At 30.8% G+C, this 19417-nt stretch overlaps 1 protein-coding gene across 1 annotated transcript; it reads left to right on the top strand.

The window, feature by feature from the left end:
- The first annotated feature begins 320 nt into the window (after window positions 1-320).
- LOC113391204 (condensin complex subunit 1-like) lies at window positions 321-18953 on the top strand. Its single transcript, XM_026627156.1, has 15 exons — window positions 321-481; window positions 647-915; window positions 998-1164; window positions 4975-5371; window positions 5435-5596; window positions 9006-9176; window positions 9259-9409; window positions 9581-9737; window positions 12738-12882; window positions 12950-13218; window positions 13312-13533; window positions 13622-13910; window positions 18223-18537; window positions 18619-18791; window positions 18860-18953. Exons 1-15 carry the CDS (start codon window positions 370-372, stop codon window positions 18951-18953), a joined length of 3093 nt encoding a protein of 1030 aa, XP_026482941.1. The 5' UTR covers window positions 321-369.
- Window positions 18954-19417: the final 464 nt, after the last annotated feature.

Genomic DNA, 19417 nt, shown 5'->3' with positions numbered 1-19417 from the left:
AATTTATAGTTTCTCAAAATCTTATTTTTCGAAGTATTTTTTTTTTCAAAAATGTTAATCGTTTTTAAAAAATAATAATAATTTTGGTACGGGAAGTTCCAGCAATTTGCCTTAAGGCACAATGCCGTAATTGCCTTAAGACAGAATTCCACTTACAGCTAGTTTATCTTGCTAAAATTATATAAGAATACTGTTACATGTAAAATTTAATTTCAAATATACCGGTCATTTTAACGGCAAAAACAATCTCATCTGGCAACACTGTCAAACGTACAGCGCGCCATTCTACGGAGCCATTGCATCTCTTGTTCATTGTCTTGTTGGCTTTAAACGTTTAACTGTCATAGCGTTTTTAACAATAGTCGGAAAATGACGAGTGTTTTTATTATTCCTGCTAAAAAAAGCGATTTAGTGGAAAGTGACAATGAATTCTGTGTTAGAAGAAAACTTAGGATTGAGAATCTATCAAACGATTGTAGAGGTAAGTCGAAAAAGTCAGAGGAAATAATTTTGTTATAGTAAATAACAAGTGTAATGTCGTTAATTGCTATAGCAATCCATTCTAGAACTGTTGTGTTATTTGATAGTAGTTTGTCAGAATGGAGACAGAATTATCTATAATCTGATCTATTATTCTTCTTTCCAGAATTGACAAGAAATTTTGGCGAAAGTGACTTAGAAGACTACATACAGCACTTTCTAGATGTCTACTACTATGTCACAAAACACTTGGGCGCTCTGGATTGGAAATACATAACTTTCTATTCAGAAACCTTGCGAAAGGTTTGGTCTCAGTTGAACACAAAATTAGATTTGTATTTCACTAAGAAAATGTACAATGACGTCAATGTTCTGAACGAGACCAAAATCGTTTTGTACATAACAAATGAGTTTATTTCAGAGCTAGATAAAAAGGTAAATGGAAAATTTATGTAAAACTTTGTAGACTTATTCTTGGGTACGGAAGGGTGGTTATTTTTAATACTTTTGTTTTTAGTTTGATCAGAAAAAACAGAAGCAAAGTAAAGCAAAGAGTAATGCTGATGTTTTATATAAAAAATGGTGCGTGATTAAAGAACATGTACTGACATTTTTATTGAGTGTCTCGAGCAAAAATCTGCCAACGTTGTATGACCCACCAGTGCCGGAAGCTCAATTCACAGAGTGAGTATAAATTTATACATATATGTATATATGTATAAATTAATATATACATACACATTTATATACACTCAAATTTATATATATATATATATATATATATATATATAAATATAAATTTATATATATATATGATTTAGTTGTTATTTTTCATGTTGAGATATATGAGTAAGTTCTTTTGGGGCGATACATCAAAGAATAAGAAGAAAAGATTTATAAATTAATTTTTAATTTCAAACGTTTCGACATTCAATTTATTGCCATCATCAGTGGATCTAAAAACAGTATAAAAATTAGTATAACTAGGTAATATATGATATATTAGTATAATATATGTGGATTGGTATAGAAACTATTAATATAAGAGAAAAATTAATTCTTTGATGTATTGCCCTACAAGAACTCACCCATATATATATATATATATATATATATATATATATATTGAATGGTAGAGTCTTGGATTTGTGTATATTTTGTAGAGTTTCGAACAAGAATCCAAAAATAATACAAAATAAAAAACAAGAAAAGTTTTTAAAAAAACAATTTCTTTATTTAATTATTTGTTTATTGTCGACGTTTCGGAACTAGGTACGTTCCATCTTCAGGACATCTGTCAAGAAACATGATCTTGATGAGATTTTAGCAAACAATATGTTTAGGAAAAGAAAATAGATTTTTTTTTTTTTAAATAATGAATTAATTGTAAAAAAATATAATAATGTACAGAAATATGATAATATGTTCAAAATGAAAATGATAAAAATGATAAAAATAAATGAGTGGATTATCAGAACAGGATATTAAACATAATAGAAATTTTTTTGAAAGTTATGGAAATTTTTTAAGAAAAGGTTAATGACAAAGTTGAATTAATTACCTGTATGTTTGAATATTTGTTAGCACTTTTTCACTAAACAAGCTTTTTTAAACAAAAATGAATTTGTGAGTTAATTTTCCGCCGAATAATTAGATTTTGTAAATCAAAATTACTAAAAGATTTGTCTTTTTTTTTAAATTATTATTTGAAAACACAAATAATATTGTTCTCTGGATGTTGTTCGATTGGCTTTAGAAAATTAACTAATTGAAACTGGTGTGTCCTTTGTAACACGTGTAAACAATTGAAACGAGAATTGTGAGATTATAATATCGACTTCCTTTTAAGTTCAATAATTTAAGTATTTACACCCTAACATGAAAAAACACACACATACAATCTTGTTTCAAGTGTTTACACGTGTTACAAAGGACACACCAGTTTCAATTAGTTAATTTTCTAAAGCCAATCGAACAACATCCAGAGAACAATATTATTTGTGTTTTCAAATAATAATTTAAAAAAAAGACAAATCTTTTAGTAATTTTGATTTACAAAATCTAATTATTCGGCGGAAAATTAACTCACAAATTCATTTTTGTTTAAAAAAGCTTGTTTAGTGAAAAAGTGCTAACAAATATTCAAACATACAGGTAATTAATTCAACTTTGTCATTAACCTTTTCTTAAAAAATTTCCATAACTTTCAAAAAATTTTCTATTATGTTTAATATCCTGTTCTGATAATCCACTCATTTATTTTTATCATTTTTATCATTTTCATTTTGAACATATTATCATATTTCTGTACATTATTATATTTTTTTACAATTAATTCATTATTTAAAAAAAAAAATCTATTTTCTTTTCCTAAACATATTGTTTGCTAAAATCTCATCAAGATCATGTTTCTTGACAGATGTCCTGAAGATGGAACGTACCTAGTTCCGAAACGTCGACAATAAACAAATAATTAAATAAAGAAATTGTTTTTTTTAAAACTTTTCTTGTTTTTTATTTTGTATTATTTTTGGATTCTTGTTCGAAACTCTACAAAATATATATATATATATATATATATATACTAGCTGACCCGGCAAACGTTGTTTTGCTAAGTAAGGTCTATTCTAAACAATTTCTAGAGAATCAAAATATTAATACTTTAAGTGCATAAGGATGTGTTGTTTGAATACTAGTATAATGAGGTATTATAAAAACAATAAACCCCATTAGTTTGTCTATATTTGTCAATACAATCAAACTGGAAGATTTATACACTTTTTATAGAAAACATAGTATAATCCAATTCAAGTCTTTTTTGGTCTTTCGACTTATTGATTACGATTCAAGTTTTTCAGAACCTTTTTGGATTCTGAATTTTGTGTATAATTGTAAATAATACTTCTGAACTTGTACAAAATTTTCAAATTTCAGAGGAGAGACAAAAAATGAATTAAGTATTTCTTATTTGTCCTGCTTTTTGAAAAGTTTCTGTAGAAATGTGCTTTTTTATGCCTTTTAAAAATTTGTTACCTAGACAATTTTACCCTATAGGCTGGGTAACTTGAAACGGCCAGGTGGCAAACAGGTTTGAAGTCTTATTTTAATTTTAAAGGATTTTACAAAATGATTACATTTTTAAGTAATGCTAAAAATCTACCAACGGAAGAAAATACTTTTATTATTTCAAAGATTACTGTTTATCTCCCTATAGCAAAGTCTTTAAATCAAGATTGTAGCTGGTTATACATCCTTTTTCCTCTACTTTCAAATATTGTTGGTAAACAATGCTTAACTTTACTGATTTTTGACACATCGGTGGTGGACCTTTTTAACCCCGCACCTTCACATATTACTATCTATTCTTCAATAAATTGTGGGAAATTATAATTGAGAAAATATTATTCGACAAAATGACCATTTGATCAATACCAAATTAGAGTCTGAATTTAAATTACATAAATAAAAAATAATATAACCTAGAAAATGTTTTATAAATACCAATGAGTAATTAATGATACAAATGAGATCTTTCAGAACTTCGTGCTTGAGAAAAATATGCCAAAAAGTGCATTTTCATATTAACATTTCAAAAAAGTTGATATTTTGAGTTTCTAGTAACACTTGCGGCCCGTTTACTAACGTTTTTGAAGGTAAATAAAACAAAATAAACAAACAAAACTACTTGCTACAATTTAATCATGATTAAATAATATTCACATAAAACCTCCCATTAAACATAATCGATCATCTGTCAAAAACGTTTGACATTTCAAGTATTAGCCACCGTCCATTGTTTTATTTACATAACGCTTCAACAAAAATTTTCAAATTAAAAATGTAAAGTTTCTACGGGATTTTGAAATAATATCTCAACTTTCGGACTATCTCTGGATTGGCATGAATTTTTCAAGACTAAGACTTGTCAAATCGGTTTAGCCGTTTTCGAGTTTTACTTTCGACATTTGAAAGAGAGCTCCATTTTTAAATATAAGATATATGTGTATGTGTGTGTGTGTGTGTGTATGTGTATTAGGGTGGTCCTTAATATGGATATTTTCGAATTTCCTTGCTCCCAAAGACTCAAATGGTTCCAAATTGATAAAAAACTATTCTCTGAAAGTTTAAGCTCTTAATATTAACTTTTAGATAGTGCAAAAAATTTTGAAAATTAAAAAAAAAAATTTAGGTATAACTTAGCGACAAATTTTGAATAAAACTCATTCATTTGTTTGCTAAATTATATCTAAAAACATTTTTAAAATTTTTGAAGTTTTTTTCATACTATTTCCATACAAACCTTAGATTGAATTGCGCACTATTTAAATGACAATATTAAGAGCTAAAACTTTTAAAGACTTGTTTTTTAACAATTTGGAATCATTTGAGTCCTTGGGAGCAAGGAAATTCGAAAATGTCCATACTAAGGACTACCCTTACTATTACTTATTACTATTACTTATTACTTATTATTACTTTTATCCTTTCCTCTAGGCTTCTGAGCAACTGCTGCTACGAAAGCTTAAAAGATCACAACTTTTCAAAATCAGAAGTAATCCGTGAAAAGATATTTCAGATTCTCGGCAACCTTCTCAAAAGCTACAATCATGCTAGCACCTTTGTCATAAAATTCGTTCACATCATCAAAAACACAGATATAAACTACCAGAACACATTAATACAAGGCGTGCTTCAAATAAAAGACAACTTTGAAATCAATTCCATTGTTAGTATTCTCACCAAGGAAATTCTGGTCCTCGTTGAGAAAGAATCGAGTGGTGACAGCGTCGATTTGAAGCAGATGATGAATTTTGTGAATGATTTGGCGGTGGTGAGGCCCAAGGAAATGGTGCCTTTGTTGGGGGATATTCAGTCGGTTGAGAATTTCGATGTAAATAGGAATTACATATATGTATAATTGTTTTGTTTTGTACATTTGTTTGTTTGTTTGCAGATTCCCAGTATTCGAATATGTTATGTTAGTATAATTGGAGAGATTTTGAGACAAGTCTATAATGTTGAAGGATTAAGCCAGGAAGACAAAGAAATCAGAGATGGTTTACTTGAGGATTTATATGATATGTTGCATGATGTTGCTGCTGGCATTCGGTCAAAGGTTTGAAAAATTCATTTACGAACATTTATATATATATATATATATATATATATATATATATATGTATATATATGTATATATTTATATGTATATATTTATATATACTAGCTGACCCGGCGAACGTTGTTTTGCTAAGTAAGGTCTATTCTAAACAATTTCTAGAGAATCGAAAGTATTAATACTTTATGTGTATAAGGATGTGTTGTTTCAATGCTATATACAATGAGGTATTATAAAAACAATACATCTAATTAGTTTGTCTATATTTTGTCAACACAATCAAACACAGTTTTATACACTTTCTATAGAAAGCTGGTATAATCCAATCTGTCTTTTTTGGTCTTTTGACTTATTGATTACCTTTCAAGTTTTTCAGATTTTTTGGATTCTGGATTTTGTGTATAATTGTAAATAATACTAATAAACTTATACAAATTTTTCAAATTTCCGCGAGGAGAGATAGAAAATGAATTAAGTATTTCTTCTTTGACCTGCTTTTTGAAAAGTTTCAAGTTACATTTGACGAGTTAAAGTAAATTTAACAAAAAGTATATATGTAGCGTAGGGCGAGGCACAAAGGTCCAATTTGACCTTGAGCAAATATTAACTATATTGTAAAAACCATAACAATTATATTACAACAAATAGCAAATTACAAACGAACAATTATCTGACTACGTTTAGTAAAACTGTCTTCTACTTTATCACAGTAGAAATGTGCTTTTTTATGTCTTTCAAAAATTTGTTATCTAGACCTTTTTACCCTATAGGCGGGGTAACTTGGAATGGCCAGGTGGCAAACAGGTTTAAAGTCTTATTTTAATTTTAAAGTATTTTACAAAATGATTACATTTTTAACTAGTGCTAAAAATCTACCAACGGAAGAAAATACTTTTATTATGGATTTTCAAAGATCACTGTTTATCTCCCGATAGCAAAGTATTCAAATAGCAAAGTCTTCAAAAGCCAAAAAGTTTGAAAGTAACATTTCAAAAAAGTTAATATTTTAAGTTTATAGTAACACTTGCGGCCCGTTTAATAACGTTTTTGAATATAAATAAAACTACAAACAAAACTACTTACTACATAATTAAATAATATTCACGTAAAACATCCTATTCAACTTAATTGAACATCATCTGTGAAAAATGTTTGACATTTCACGTATTAGCCACCGTCCATTGTTTTATTTAAATTACGCTTCTACAAAAATTTTCAAATTAAAAATGTAAAGTTACTACGCGATTTTGAAATATTATCTCACCTTTCCGACTATCTCTGGATTGGCATGAATTTTTTAAGACTAAGACTGGCCAAATTGGTTTAGCCGTTGTCGAATTTTACCAGATCATTTGATCGAGAGCTCTATTTTTATATATAAGAAGATGATATATGACTAAAAAGTCAATAAACTCATCCATAAATCGGTATATAACATTTTGTAACTTTTAGACCAAGTTTATATAAAAATAATTTATTGAACTTTGCAATTAATATCGTCGTCAGACGCGCACATCGTTTTGGCTTCAACGCTTTGGTTTAAAATTGCATTTATTTTGTTATATTTTAATTAAAAATAATATTATCATTATATATTCTTAGAAAGCTAATTATATTATCTACAATTATATTTACAACAATTTAACACTCTTAGAACAAAATTGTTGAGAAAAAAACAGTTAAACTTTGAATGCGCAAAACTTAAAATTTATAAACTTAGATGTTGTTTTCTTATTGGTTCAGTACTCGTTAAAATAAAAATGTTTTCAACAATTTATTACGAAAAAACGGCTTATTAAATCATCAAATATTACTAAAAAATCATATTATCGGGTAACAAGTAACATATGTAATAATGAAGTAGCCTAATTTATATTATAACATTACAGCTACAATTTGTAAAATAGGAAAAACTAGTGGTGCTTGGCTTCGTGTTTTGAGGCAAATTGCTGGAACATCCGTACCGAATTAAAATTTAAAAAATCCGAATTATTTTCGATATTCAAAAAAAAATTTTTTTGGAAATTAAAAAAAAAATTGAACTAGTGGGGTGGGTGGCATCGTGCCTTAAGGCAAATTGCTGGAACTTCCCGTACCGTAACGAAATGTTCGAGGATTACTGAATGTTTCCAAATAGATTATTATAAATATTGTAACATTGTCTAATATTTATAAATATTATATAAACTGAATTGCAGAGTTGAAATTATTTGTAAAGTATATTAGAACTATAGTCAGAATTAAAAACAAATATTTTCGATATACAAAATACTAAAAAAAAAAAAAAATGGGTCAAATTTTTTTTCCAAAATCGATTATTTTGTTAAGACAAGCAGAAAGTTCTTTGAATCATTTAAATCGGACGCTTAGTTCTCTCAAAAACTGCCATTTTTTACATATTTAGCTCCGTATCTTCAAAATGGCTGGGCCTGCCTTTGCCAAAAACTAATAAACACTTCTCCCCATCATTACTAATTGAATGTTTTTTAGATCATTCAAATCGGATACTCCGTTCTATCAAAAATACGATTTCTATTTTCTGCACTCTTTGCTCCGTATCTCCGAAACGGCTGGACCCACCTTTGCCAAAAAACTAATCAGCTCTTTTCCCTATCAATAGGAATCGGATGTTTTTTGAACCATTCAAATCGGTTGATCCGTGCGCCCTAAAACGTGACTGGAAATTTGTATCCACACACACACACACACACACACACACATCCATTTTTTCTGAGGTATGCCAAAACGTTCAGAAACCTTCAAAACGTCGAGAAATGTAAAAATTTTCAATTCCGATTTTCGGCCCATTACAATAACTTACCCTAAGGGAAGTTAAAAAAATCTTTTCCCCAAAATAATCTCTCAAAAACTGCAATTTTTTGCACATTTAGTTCTGTATCTCCAAAACGACTGGACCTGCCTTTGCCAAAAACCAATTACCACTTCTCCCTATCATTACAAATTGAATGTTTTTTGCATCATTCAAATCGGAGGCTCCGTTCTCTCAAAAACTCGATTTCTTTTTTTTTGCACTCTTTTGCTCCGTATCTCCGAAACATTTGGTTCTACCTTTGTCAAAAACCAGCACATCTCCCTATCAATACAAATCGAATGTTTTTTGAAACCATACAAATCGGTCGATCCCTGCGACGTAAAAGGTGGACGTAAAATTGTATCCATACATACATACACACACACAATTGTTTCTGAGGTATACCAACATATTCAGAAGTCCCTGAAACTTGAAGATATGTAAAAATTTTCATTTTCGATTTTTGGCCTATTACTATAACCAACCCTTCGAGAAGTTAATAATCCACGACTTTTAATTAATTTTAACCTTTCGGGTCAAAATAGATCGATATGTTATAACCATTAGTAGCTTTCGTCAACTTTTTCCTGTTTTTAGGTTTTGCAAGTTTTTGCAAAATTATTAAAAGACTCAGCCCTTCCTTTATCGTGGCTCCTGAAGATCATGGATCGTTCGGTTGGACGTTTGTGTGACAAAGGCATATTGGTTCGAAAGAATGCAATTGTTGTTCTGAAAGAATTCATCAAAAATCGACCATCGGATGTACCGGTGAGTAGAAAAATTATACATACTTATTTATATAAAATATGTGGAATATTTGTTTTTGATTTATCAATTATAATTCATATAGATGGACAACGATGTTTTGCATCAGAGTTTACAGAATGCCATAGAAAAGCTGGCAAGTTTGCGTGAGCAACCGCATCAGGCGGACTTGGAAAAGATTAAAGATGAATGCAAAACCGCCCTGATGCCATTTTTAGAAAATGCATTTGCAACAGGTATGGTAAAGCAATAGTTGATATAATTTTTTTCGTGTCTGCATTTCGTAGGCATAACATCGTAGGCGTGTCGACCCGGGCGCTGAAGCAACCGGGTCGACGTCTTTGCTTTTTCACGTGTCGAAAAAGTTTATCTCACTTTTTTAATATTTACGTTTTGTATGTTTTTAGATGCAACTATAAAATTATACGACGAGATGGCATTTGAAGAAGAGGAATTCGATTCAATCGACGAGCTTATTTTAAAAGCTTTCACCGAGCAAAAATATGATGATCTACTGAAATATACTATTTATGTGGAACGTCAAATAAATGAAACGGATGCAAGGTATGTGGAGAATTATCAGTTTGGGATAATACATTAAATGATATTAAAATTGTTACAAATCTGCATTATCAATTCACTTTGATCGTTCATCGGTATATTTGTTTCATTTCAAATGCAATTTTAGAGTACACCGAGTTGCCGTAGGGCTTTGAAATGTTAGACAATATTAAAAATAATTTAATTTTGTACAAATTTGTCAAATATTTTAATTATATTAGACAAACGGTTTAAAAGTTATGACAGATACAATAACTGTATACATTTAGTTTTCTGGTACATTTGTCTTGTTTCAAATGCCATTTTAAAGTATACCGAGTTGCTGTAGGGCTATGGACTATTAAACAGTATTATAAATAATTTAATTTTGCACAAATTTGTTGAATATTTTAATTTAACGAACGGTTTAAAAGTTACACAGGTACAATAACTTTATATACAGTTTAATTCTTGATTGTTTGTCTGGTGCATTTCTCTCGTTTCAAAAGCCATTTTAAAGTATACCGCGTTGCAGTAGGGCTTTGAAGTGTTAGATCATATTAAGTGTTTATTAAAATTGACCATTCGGTTTGAATGGCCAAAAAAGTATGTTTGTAAAATAGATTCAAAGTGTTTAAGAAGTTTGTGATCTATCTGGATGCTGCCGAACTCTATTGAACACTTGCACTTTGTCGTAGGACCAGATATATTTAGTTATTGGCTATATCAGACCGTTTGAATAATAAAAATAAAAGATGATAAATAAATGTTTAATTAACGTATATTACTTATTTAGACTTATAGATGATTAGATAGTTGAAGTTTGAGTTAGATGTTATAGTTTTGAGTGTTAATTTACGACTGATCCTAACTATGTGAAATTTAAGTTGATACTAAACCCCATTACAATTTTGGAACCAATCAGTGGTTATTACATTCATCAACCGATCAGGTATTGGTTGGTGATTGCATGATACGGAGAATTTAAACTGGGTATAGGTAGTGCGAATTTCTTGGAAATATAAGGATGATAGGATGATATAGTTAGGGACAGGTGATAAAAATTCTAGGAAAAATGGATTACTGATATGATGACCGATTTTGGGACAGGATGCGTAACAATGAAAGGGATTATTTTATCGTTTTAAATTATATAATAAAGGATGAGGGTTTATTGTCGCTATCCTGCATGGAGATAATAAAATATAATAATTATACCAGGGTTGGAAATGAGGCGTTAACATTATGAATGATTTAATTAACTTCCCAAAGGAGAAGTTTATGTTTTCATCAAAAAATCCGATTCTCTAATTTTGTTTTCTCGAAGTTTCAAGCCATTCTGAATCGAATGAGACCAAATTTGGAAAAAGTATGTGTGTGTGTGTGTGCGTGTGCACCAACAGATTTTTTGCCGTAAATCGCCGTTTTCTCAAAAACGACTGTACCGTTTTGTACTGATTTCAAAAATTTAAAAGCCATTTGATGTATCTCGATGAGGGCTATTGTTTGTCAGTTTTGTGCGACGATCGGCCAAGCCGTTTCTTCGTAAATAGCAGAGAAGTGAAAAATCTTTCGCCCACGTTTTAGCCCGCAATTCTGAATCGATTTTGAAAATTCAAAAATCGTTCGAAAGATATTGGTTGGGAATCGACCTGATTAGTTTTTGGTAGAGATCGACTGGGCCGTTTTCTTGTAATAAAGTTTTAAACAAAAAAATTTCGACGATTTTTATGATTATTTTTTTGACGATAGATACCATAGTCTTCTAGATCATAGTAAAATATTACGGCCCTACGATAACTGGTTCAGCTTTAAAAATTCGTCAAAGTTTGCAAAAATTGGTATCGTTTTTTGGCATTTGTCAAAATTAGACCTTTGATCGACGTTTTCTCAAAAACGCCTGAACCGATTTTAGAAATTCAAAAGCCATTTGATGTATTTCGGCGAGGACTATCGTTTGTCAGTTTTGGGCGACGATCTGCCAAGCCGTTTCTTTGCAATTTGAAAAAAAGTGTTAAACTTTTCGTCCACATTTAAGCTCATCCTACCAAACCGATTTTAAAAAAACAAAAACTGTTCGAAAGATATTAGTTGGGAATGGTACTGATTAATTTTAGGTGAAAATCTACCGAGCCGTTTTCTTGTAATTAACTGTTGAAAATTTTTATGGATTTCTTTTTAGCGATATACACCATGGTCTTATACAACTTGCTAAAATTACGGCCTTACGACAAATAGTTTGATTCTAAAAATTTGAGAATCAAAAAAATCATCAAAATTTGAGAAAATGAGTAGTTCTTTTGACATTAATTAAAATTAAAATTAGACTATTTACTTGGCATAATGATACAGTACTTGGTCTTGAACATAATAAACCATTAAAGTCCTACGGAAACTGGTTCAATTATAAAAATTATTGATTTTTGAAATTTTGTTTTTAGAAAATACTCCGAGTCAAAGTGTTCGTTCGTTTTCAATTATGTGTAATGAAATCACTCGGAATACTTTTAATCACTCATAAATGAATTTATTTTTTATTGATTAAGCCGATTATTTAAACATATCGGGAAGTTCATGTAACTTGCCTCAAGGCTAAATACCAAACAACTAGTTTTGTACAATTTTATCTAATATTTTATTTGTATTAAACGAACAGTTCAAAAGTTACAACAGATACAATAAACAAGTGCATCATTATTTAAACAAGTGCATTATTATCAAATTATTATGGGTTATATAATTAAAATGTATATCTATTTGCCATGCGATCAGGCGTATTTTACGTATAAACAAGCAAGGAAGAATCTTATGATAACTACATCATCAAAGATTCTGTTATCATAACATTCTTCTTTGCCTGTTTATTTGTAAAATACGCCTGATCACACAGCAAATAGTTAGACATTTTTACAATTTTCACTACCAATTAAAATGCCTAAGAATAGCGTAACGATGACAACGCTATGTTATGAACTCTGTTACGGCAGAATTGCCTCATAATGATTTTGATGCTCTTTTTTTCAGGAAAGATATGGAATTAAAAGATCTACCCCAATACTTCTTTTGCGTCATCACAAAACTGGTGCTTCAGAGTAAACCGAAAAACCAAGGCAATGACGTCGCCCCTATTTCTGAAGATTTGAAAAAACAAATCGACGAGCAAACAAGTGTAAGAAATCTTATAATAATATCAACAAACCATTACCATTATTATTTTTATCTATGTTTTCATTTAGATGATCGAGATATTAAAAATGACAATTCAGTTCTCTGAAATCATCTCCAAAGCTCTGCCTATCATCGAAAAGATGCTGTTTTCGAAGGCCGCCCATGACTCCAATGAGGCGATAACATTTTTTGCATCTTCTATTGATCTCGGAATCAGTTCTGCTTACGATAGCTTATTGCAAGTTTTATATTTGCTTGTAACACAGAAGGAGAATAAAGAACAGGTGTATAAGATGATGACCGAGATATTTATGGATGATAAGAGCAATAACACTAGGTAGGGGGGATAGATGATACAAAATTCTCCATATATATATATATATATTATTAATATTATTATTATTATTATTTATAAATATTCTCTATCTAGGCTGGATGCAGCCAATATACTGAAAAAGCTCTGCTTCGTCGTCTGTAAAATGAAGAAAAGCCACAGAGATCCAATGTGTCTCTTATTCAAGTATTGGATCAAGGATGATATGATAAGTCCGAGTCTTATCCAACTTTGTTGGGAAATGATCACTAAGAAAATTGAAGGCACTTCCGACAATGATATCTATGCCTGTCTCGTCGTATTGTCACTTATAGCAGTGTAAGTACATATTTGATTTTGGTTATATAGCGTGACTCGTAACTCTAATAATAATAAATTGTGTATATTTTGTTCTATCCTTTTCTAGTAATAAGCCGAACGTTGTCTGGACCAATTTGTCTGTGGTTACGTCTACGCTCCTGGACGATTTCAGCAAAACCGATATACAGTATGCGATACACACTCTTCAGATGCTAAGAAATATGTGGACCAGCACAGCTTCTCTATCGAGATCGGCTGATAAATCTGTAACGAGAAAATACAACTCTGAGGAAATCTTTGTCAAGATTCATGATTTAGTGATTCATCATTTCAATGATTCGACTACTGGCTCGTTTAGACAACTTGCCAATGGGGCCGTGGCTGTCGTATATGCGGTAAGAGATTTTTTTAAACTATTTTTGCCAGAAAATCCGACTTGCTAATTTTATGTTTTGTCGACGCCTAATTTGGTGTGTGTGAGCCAAAATTTGATAATTTATCAATGTTTATTTTAAAATGGCTGAACCGATTTTAAGGACTAGCATTGTTTAGTTTTATGAGATTATCATTCAAACCCTTTCTTTACAATTAAAAAAGGAAAGTAAATTTTTTTGTCAATGTTTGCGCCACAAATCTTGAACCGATTATGATTTTCTTCAGTAAAGATTGAATGGTATTTTGAAGAGCACCGTTTGTAATAAAACTTTGTAATTTGGACACGTCATAGCTCAAAGTATTCATTGTGATAACAAATTATAAAATTGATAGGCTTTCTAACAATATTTTTTTAATAAACAATATTTTATCAATATGTTATATGCGAAGGTGATCTATGGGTGAAATACTTCTCAGAAGATTAATGTTTTCAAAGAGCTCTACTGGACGTACCGCTTGTACCACAATCTAATAATACTGATATGTTATACTTCAAAGTGTCTATTATAAGATAAAATTTTAAAATTGATAATTTTTTTAACAATATTTTGTTATAAAAGCGATTTTATAAATAGATGCAAAGTGTGGGTGAAATGCTTCTCAGAAGATTAATATTTTCAATGAGCTCTACTGGACTCTACAACCTTGAAATTCAGATATGTTATACTCCAAAGTGTCTATTACAAGACCAAATAATATAATCAATAGGTATTTTAACAAAATTCCGAGTTCAAGAGATTTTTTTACACTCGCACTTTTGTTTCAATATGTTCTTTATGAGACTTATTTAAGGAGCTCTACAAGACACACCATTTATACTAGACCAATATAATTTGAATATATTACCTTCTAAATTGTCTAAAACAGTAACGCATACTGAAATGGATAAGTTGTCTAACAAGGTTTTGAATTACAGAAGATTTCATTTAATCGTCGATTTGTCGTATTCTTTCGTAATGGATTGTTAACTTCCCGAAGGAGAAGTTTATGTTTTCATCAAAAAATCCGATTCGCTAATTTTGTTTTTTCGACGTTTCAAGCCATTCTGAATCGAATGAGACCAAATTTGGAAAAAGGATGTGTGTGTGTGTATGTGAACAGATTTTTTGCCGTAAATCGACGTTTTCTCGAAAACGGCTGGGTCGATTTCAAAAATTTAAAAACCATTCGATGTATCTCGACGAGAACTATTGTTTGTCAGTTTTGTGCGACGATCGGCCAAGCCGTTTCTTTATAAATGGCAGAAAAGTGAAAAATTTTCGTCTACGTTTTAGCCCGCAATTTTGAATCGATTTTGAAAATTCAAAAACCGTTCGAAAGATATTGGTTGGGAATCGTGCTGATTAGTTTTTGGTAGAGATCGGCCGGGCCGTTTTCTTGTAATAAAGTTTAAAAAAAAAAAAAAATCGACGATTTTTATGATTATTTTTTTGACGATAGATACCATAGTCTTCTAGATCATACTAAAATATTACGGCCCTACGACAACTGGTTCAGCTTTAAAAATTCGTCAAAGTTTGCAAAAATCAGTATGGTCTTCTTGGCATTTGTCAAAATTAGACTTTTGATCGACGTTTTCTCAAAAACGCCTGAACCGATTTTAGAAATTTAAAATCCATTTGATGTATTTCGGTGAGGAATATCGTTTGTCAGTTTTGTGCAACGATCTGCCAAGACGTTTCTTTGTAATTTGAAAAAAAGTGTTAATCTTTTTGTCCACATTTAAGCTCATCTTACCGAACCGATTTTAAAAAATCAAAAACTGTTCGAAAGATATTAGTTGGGAATGGTACTGATTAATTTTAGGTGAAAATCTACCGAGCCGTTTTCTTATAATTAACTGTTGAAAAAAAGTGTTAACCTTTTCGTCCACATTTAAGCTCATCCTACCGAACCGATTTTAAAAAATCAAAAACTGTTCGAAAGATATTAGTTGGGAATGGTACTGATTAATTTAGGTGAAAATCTACCGAGCCGTTTTCTTGTAATTAACTGTTGAAAAAAAGTGTTAAACTTTCCGTCCACATTTAAGCTCATACTACCGAACCGATTTTAAAAAATCAAAAACTGTTCGAAAGATACTAGTTGGGAATGGTACTGATTAGTTTCAGGTGAAAATGTACCGAGCCGTTTTTTTGTAATTAACAGTTGAAACAAAAATTTAGGCCGATTTTTATGGATTTTTTTTTTGGCGATATATATCATGGTCTTACTACAAGTAGTTTAATTTTAAAAATTTATCAAGGTTTGAAAAATACTAGTAACGGTTTTCCGTGAAAATTAGACCTTCATCGACGTTTTCCCATAAAGTACTAAACTGATTAGAAAAATTTAAAATTCAGGAAAAAGATAAAAATGTTTGTCCACGGCTCAGCTCACAACACTGAATCCATTTTGAAAATTTAACAACCATTCTAAAAATCATGCTTAGAAATCGTACTGATTAATTTTCGGTAAAGATGATAATTAGTGCATCGAAAATATACTTCGTCTCCATAGGTCGTGAAATGACCAAGAAATTCTTTACTTTAATCAAGTTATAATAATTATTATCGTTTTCTACAATTTGGAAAAATAATGAAGCCTCTGCCTAGAAAATATACTTTGTCTCCAAGGTCGTGAAATGACCAAGAAATTCTTTACTTCAATCAAGTTATAATAATTAACTACTATTTTTTGATTTTTGATATTGTTCGTGGCGTATGCGTCGATACAATTTTGTCACAATGAGAACCACTTATGTATTCAGATTATTATATTAAAAATAATAAAAAAGAATAATTTTTTTTTTTTTATAATCAATGATATTGATAAATATAAATTTTAATAATTATAAAATAAAAAAATATTGTCAAAGGCAGATCAAGTTGCTTATTATAAAATTGGATTGATTAAGTATATTATTTACACATTCCGGGAAGTTCATGCAACTTGCCTTCAGGCTAAATGCACCTTCAACTAGTTAAGTTTGTTTTCAACAATTGCTGTAAAATATTATAGGCCCGTGAAAAGTGGTTTATTTAAAATTGGACATAATGGGCCGTGTCAAATTTTCAAAATTTCAACGCCACAATTTTAAAGTTGCTAAATTTCTATTCATATTACTGAACACGTTAATCACGGTTAATCATGGCAACTTTATTAGATAATTTAGTTAAAAATGTATCAAAAAAACTTAATGTAATAAAGAAATTTCTTTTGCCAAAATTCCTGGAGAAAATTTGTATATCACACATATAAGACTGGCATGGCCCTATATTAAAATTTATTTTCACCTTCTACTAAATTGCTTATGTCATACATATATGTATCATATACAACTATAGAACTCTCTAACAAAATTAAAGTATTGGACTGTGAAGTTGAGTGGTCCAAGGATGTCAAATATCTTGGTGTGACCCTGGACTATAGACTCAGCTTCACAAAACATGTTAATACAAAAATTGGACAGGCTTACGGGATGTTAAATCTACTGAGACCTCTCTTGAACCACAACAGCCCGCTAAGCGTGAAGAACAAGCGAACACTTTACTTGACACTAATAAGACCGATACTGACATACGCCGCTCCGGCATGGATCGCGACGACTAAGACTAACTTACGAAAACTACAGACATTACAAAGTAAGACACTACACCACACTAATCGTACTCAACAAAATAAGGGACCCACTGACTAGACATTACTAATCTTCAAAATACATACACAAACAGACTGACTTTATAAAAAAGCTCACTGAAAATTTTTATCTAAAATGTGGGGATCATCCTAATATTAACATCGCGGGCCTCGGCCAATACACAAGAGACGATATTTGGTATGGCAATCACGCCATGCCAAAATATATACTGATCACCCAAAGCGGTAAATGAAAATTGGCTCGACACAAATTTTCTCCCTTAGAGTGAATAAATTTTTATGATGTTTTTCTCTTTTTGTATTATTATGTGTTATTATAAATAGTGCTATGTGATTTTTTTTTTGGGATAAATTTTCTTTCCTCTTTTTTGTCACACAAATATGAATTTATTACATATTGTGAATTAATTATTGTTTGCAAAACCAAATCCAATGAAGGATACAATACCTACGGGTAAAAAACCCATGTTATAAAATGCAATGTACATACTTATCTTTTATATACTGAAATATATAGTCTTTGAATTGAATTGAATAGAACTCTCTAGCGTCAGACACATAGGACTGATTTGGCGATTAAGGTGTTAGATAGATTATTACAAATGTCACTTACCCGTATTTCCTTTACCCCAGGGTGCCGATCAGCCCCATTTGCTAATGGAGAAATTAGTTTCCGCGATGCTGCATGCCGAAAATAAAGGAACTTTGACTCTGGACGATAAAATGAAATCCTGGAGAGTCAGCAGAATTTTGCACACAGTCGGACAAGTTGCAAATAATCACATTGCATTCCTCGATCTCAACGTCTACAGTGAGTTGGGTAGAAGGAAAGAAATACAGCAGAACACCAGGCAAAGTACTTCCTCGGAGACACCGAGCGTCAATTCGAATCCTAGGGCATCGAAGTTGCAATCCGCTTCTAGGAGCATTAGAAATAATCAGAGTTATGTAAGTGATATTTTGTAATATTAATGTAATAATAATAGCTGTATCCTATCATGTTTCCATCGAAAAAATCATTTTCTACAGAAATCGCACATGGACGACGACAACGAAGACAACGAATACCAAGAGTGCATCAATTCCGACGATTTGGAAGCAAACTTCGTCAACGACATCATGGAAAAGGAACTCCTGCAAGAGCCTGCAGCGTTCAGTTACGTTTTACCTTTCGTCAAAGATATTCTGGAGCATAGGAACAAGTTCGATGATGACGATTTGGAAGTCGATGCCTCTGGCGCTTTGATGAGTTTTATGTGCATCTCTTCAGAGGCATGTCGGCAGAACATCCAGTTGCTGATGACTGTTTTGAGACATTCCAAATTTCCTGTTGTCAAGACGAATATCATTGTTGGATTCGCTGATTTGCTGTTCAGGTTTCCGACCGTCGTGAGCCGTGGGAGCTTTATGTTTTTGAAAGGTAAAGGTAAAAGACTGCTACATATTGGGCGTCACTTACACCCAATTATATCTCAATTTCAGATTAAAGGATGATAATTCCGAGGTGAAGAAGATTGGCCTAAAATTCATCTGCCAGTTGATTTTAACAAATATCATGAGACCAAAAAGTTACATATCAGACATTGCTTTGTTTTTGGTCGACGAAGATGATGCTTTGAAAACCTTGGCCGAACATTTTTTAAAGAAATGTCCACCAAGGACCCAAAATCTGTACAATGCTCTTCCTGATATCATTTCGAAAATGACTGATCCTGCAATGAATTGGTGGAACCAAGTTCCAGAAAATAATGAAAAGTAAATAGAAATTTTAATAGCATATATGTATATATATATATAATATAATATATATGTTTATTTATTTGTTTTT

This window comes from Ctenocephalides felis, unplaced genomic scaffold, assembly GCF_003426905.1.
Source record: "Ctenocephalides felis isolate EL2017-DRISC unplaced genomic scaffold, ASM342690v1 CF-g0.4_SCAFFOLD_00845, whole genome shotgun sequence".
Classification (NCBI taxonomy): Eukaryota; Metazoa; Arthropoda; class Insecta; order Siphonaptera; family Pulicidae; genus Ctenocephalides; species Ctenocephalides felis.
The sequence above is the reverse complement of the archived record's forward strand: the minus strand, read 5'-3'. Positions and strand labels throughout refer to the sequence as shown.

Bases quoted from the DNA above. Each gene is read 5' to 3' on its own strand.
- LOC113391204 (XM_026627156.1), top strand. From the start codon at position 370: ATGACGAGTGTTTTTATTATTCCTGCTAAAAAAAGCGATTTAGTGGAA. The intron at 13,534-13,621 runs GTAAGTACATAT...ATCCTTTTCTAG, and splicing joins GTATTGTCACTTATAGCAGT to TAATAAGCCGAACGTTGTCT. The intron at 13,911-18,222 runs GTAAGAGATTTT...CCTTTACCCCAG, and splicing joins CCGTGGCTGTCGTATATGCG to GGTGCCGATCAGCCCCATTT.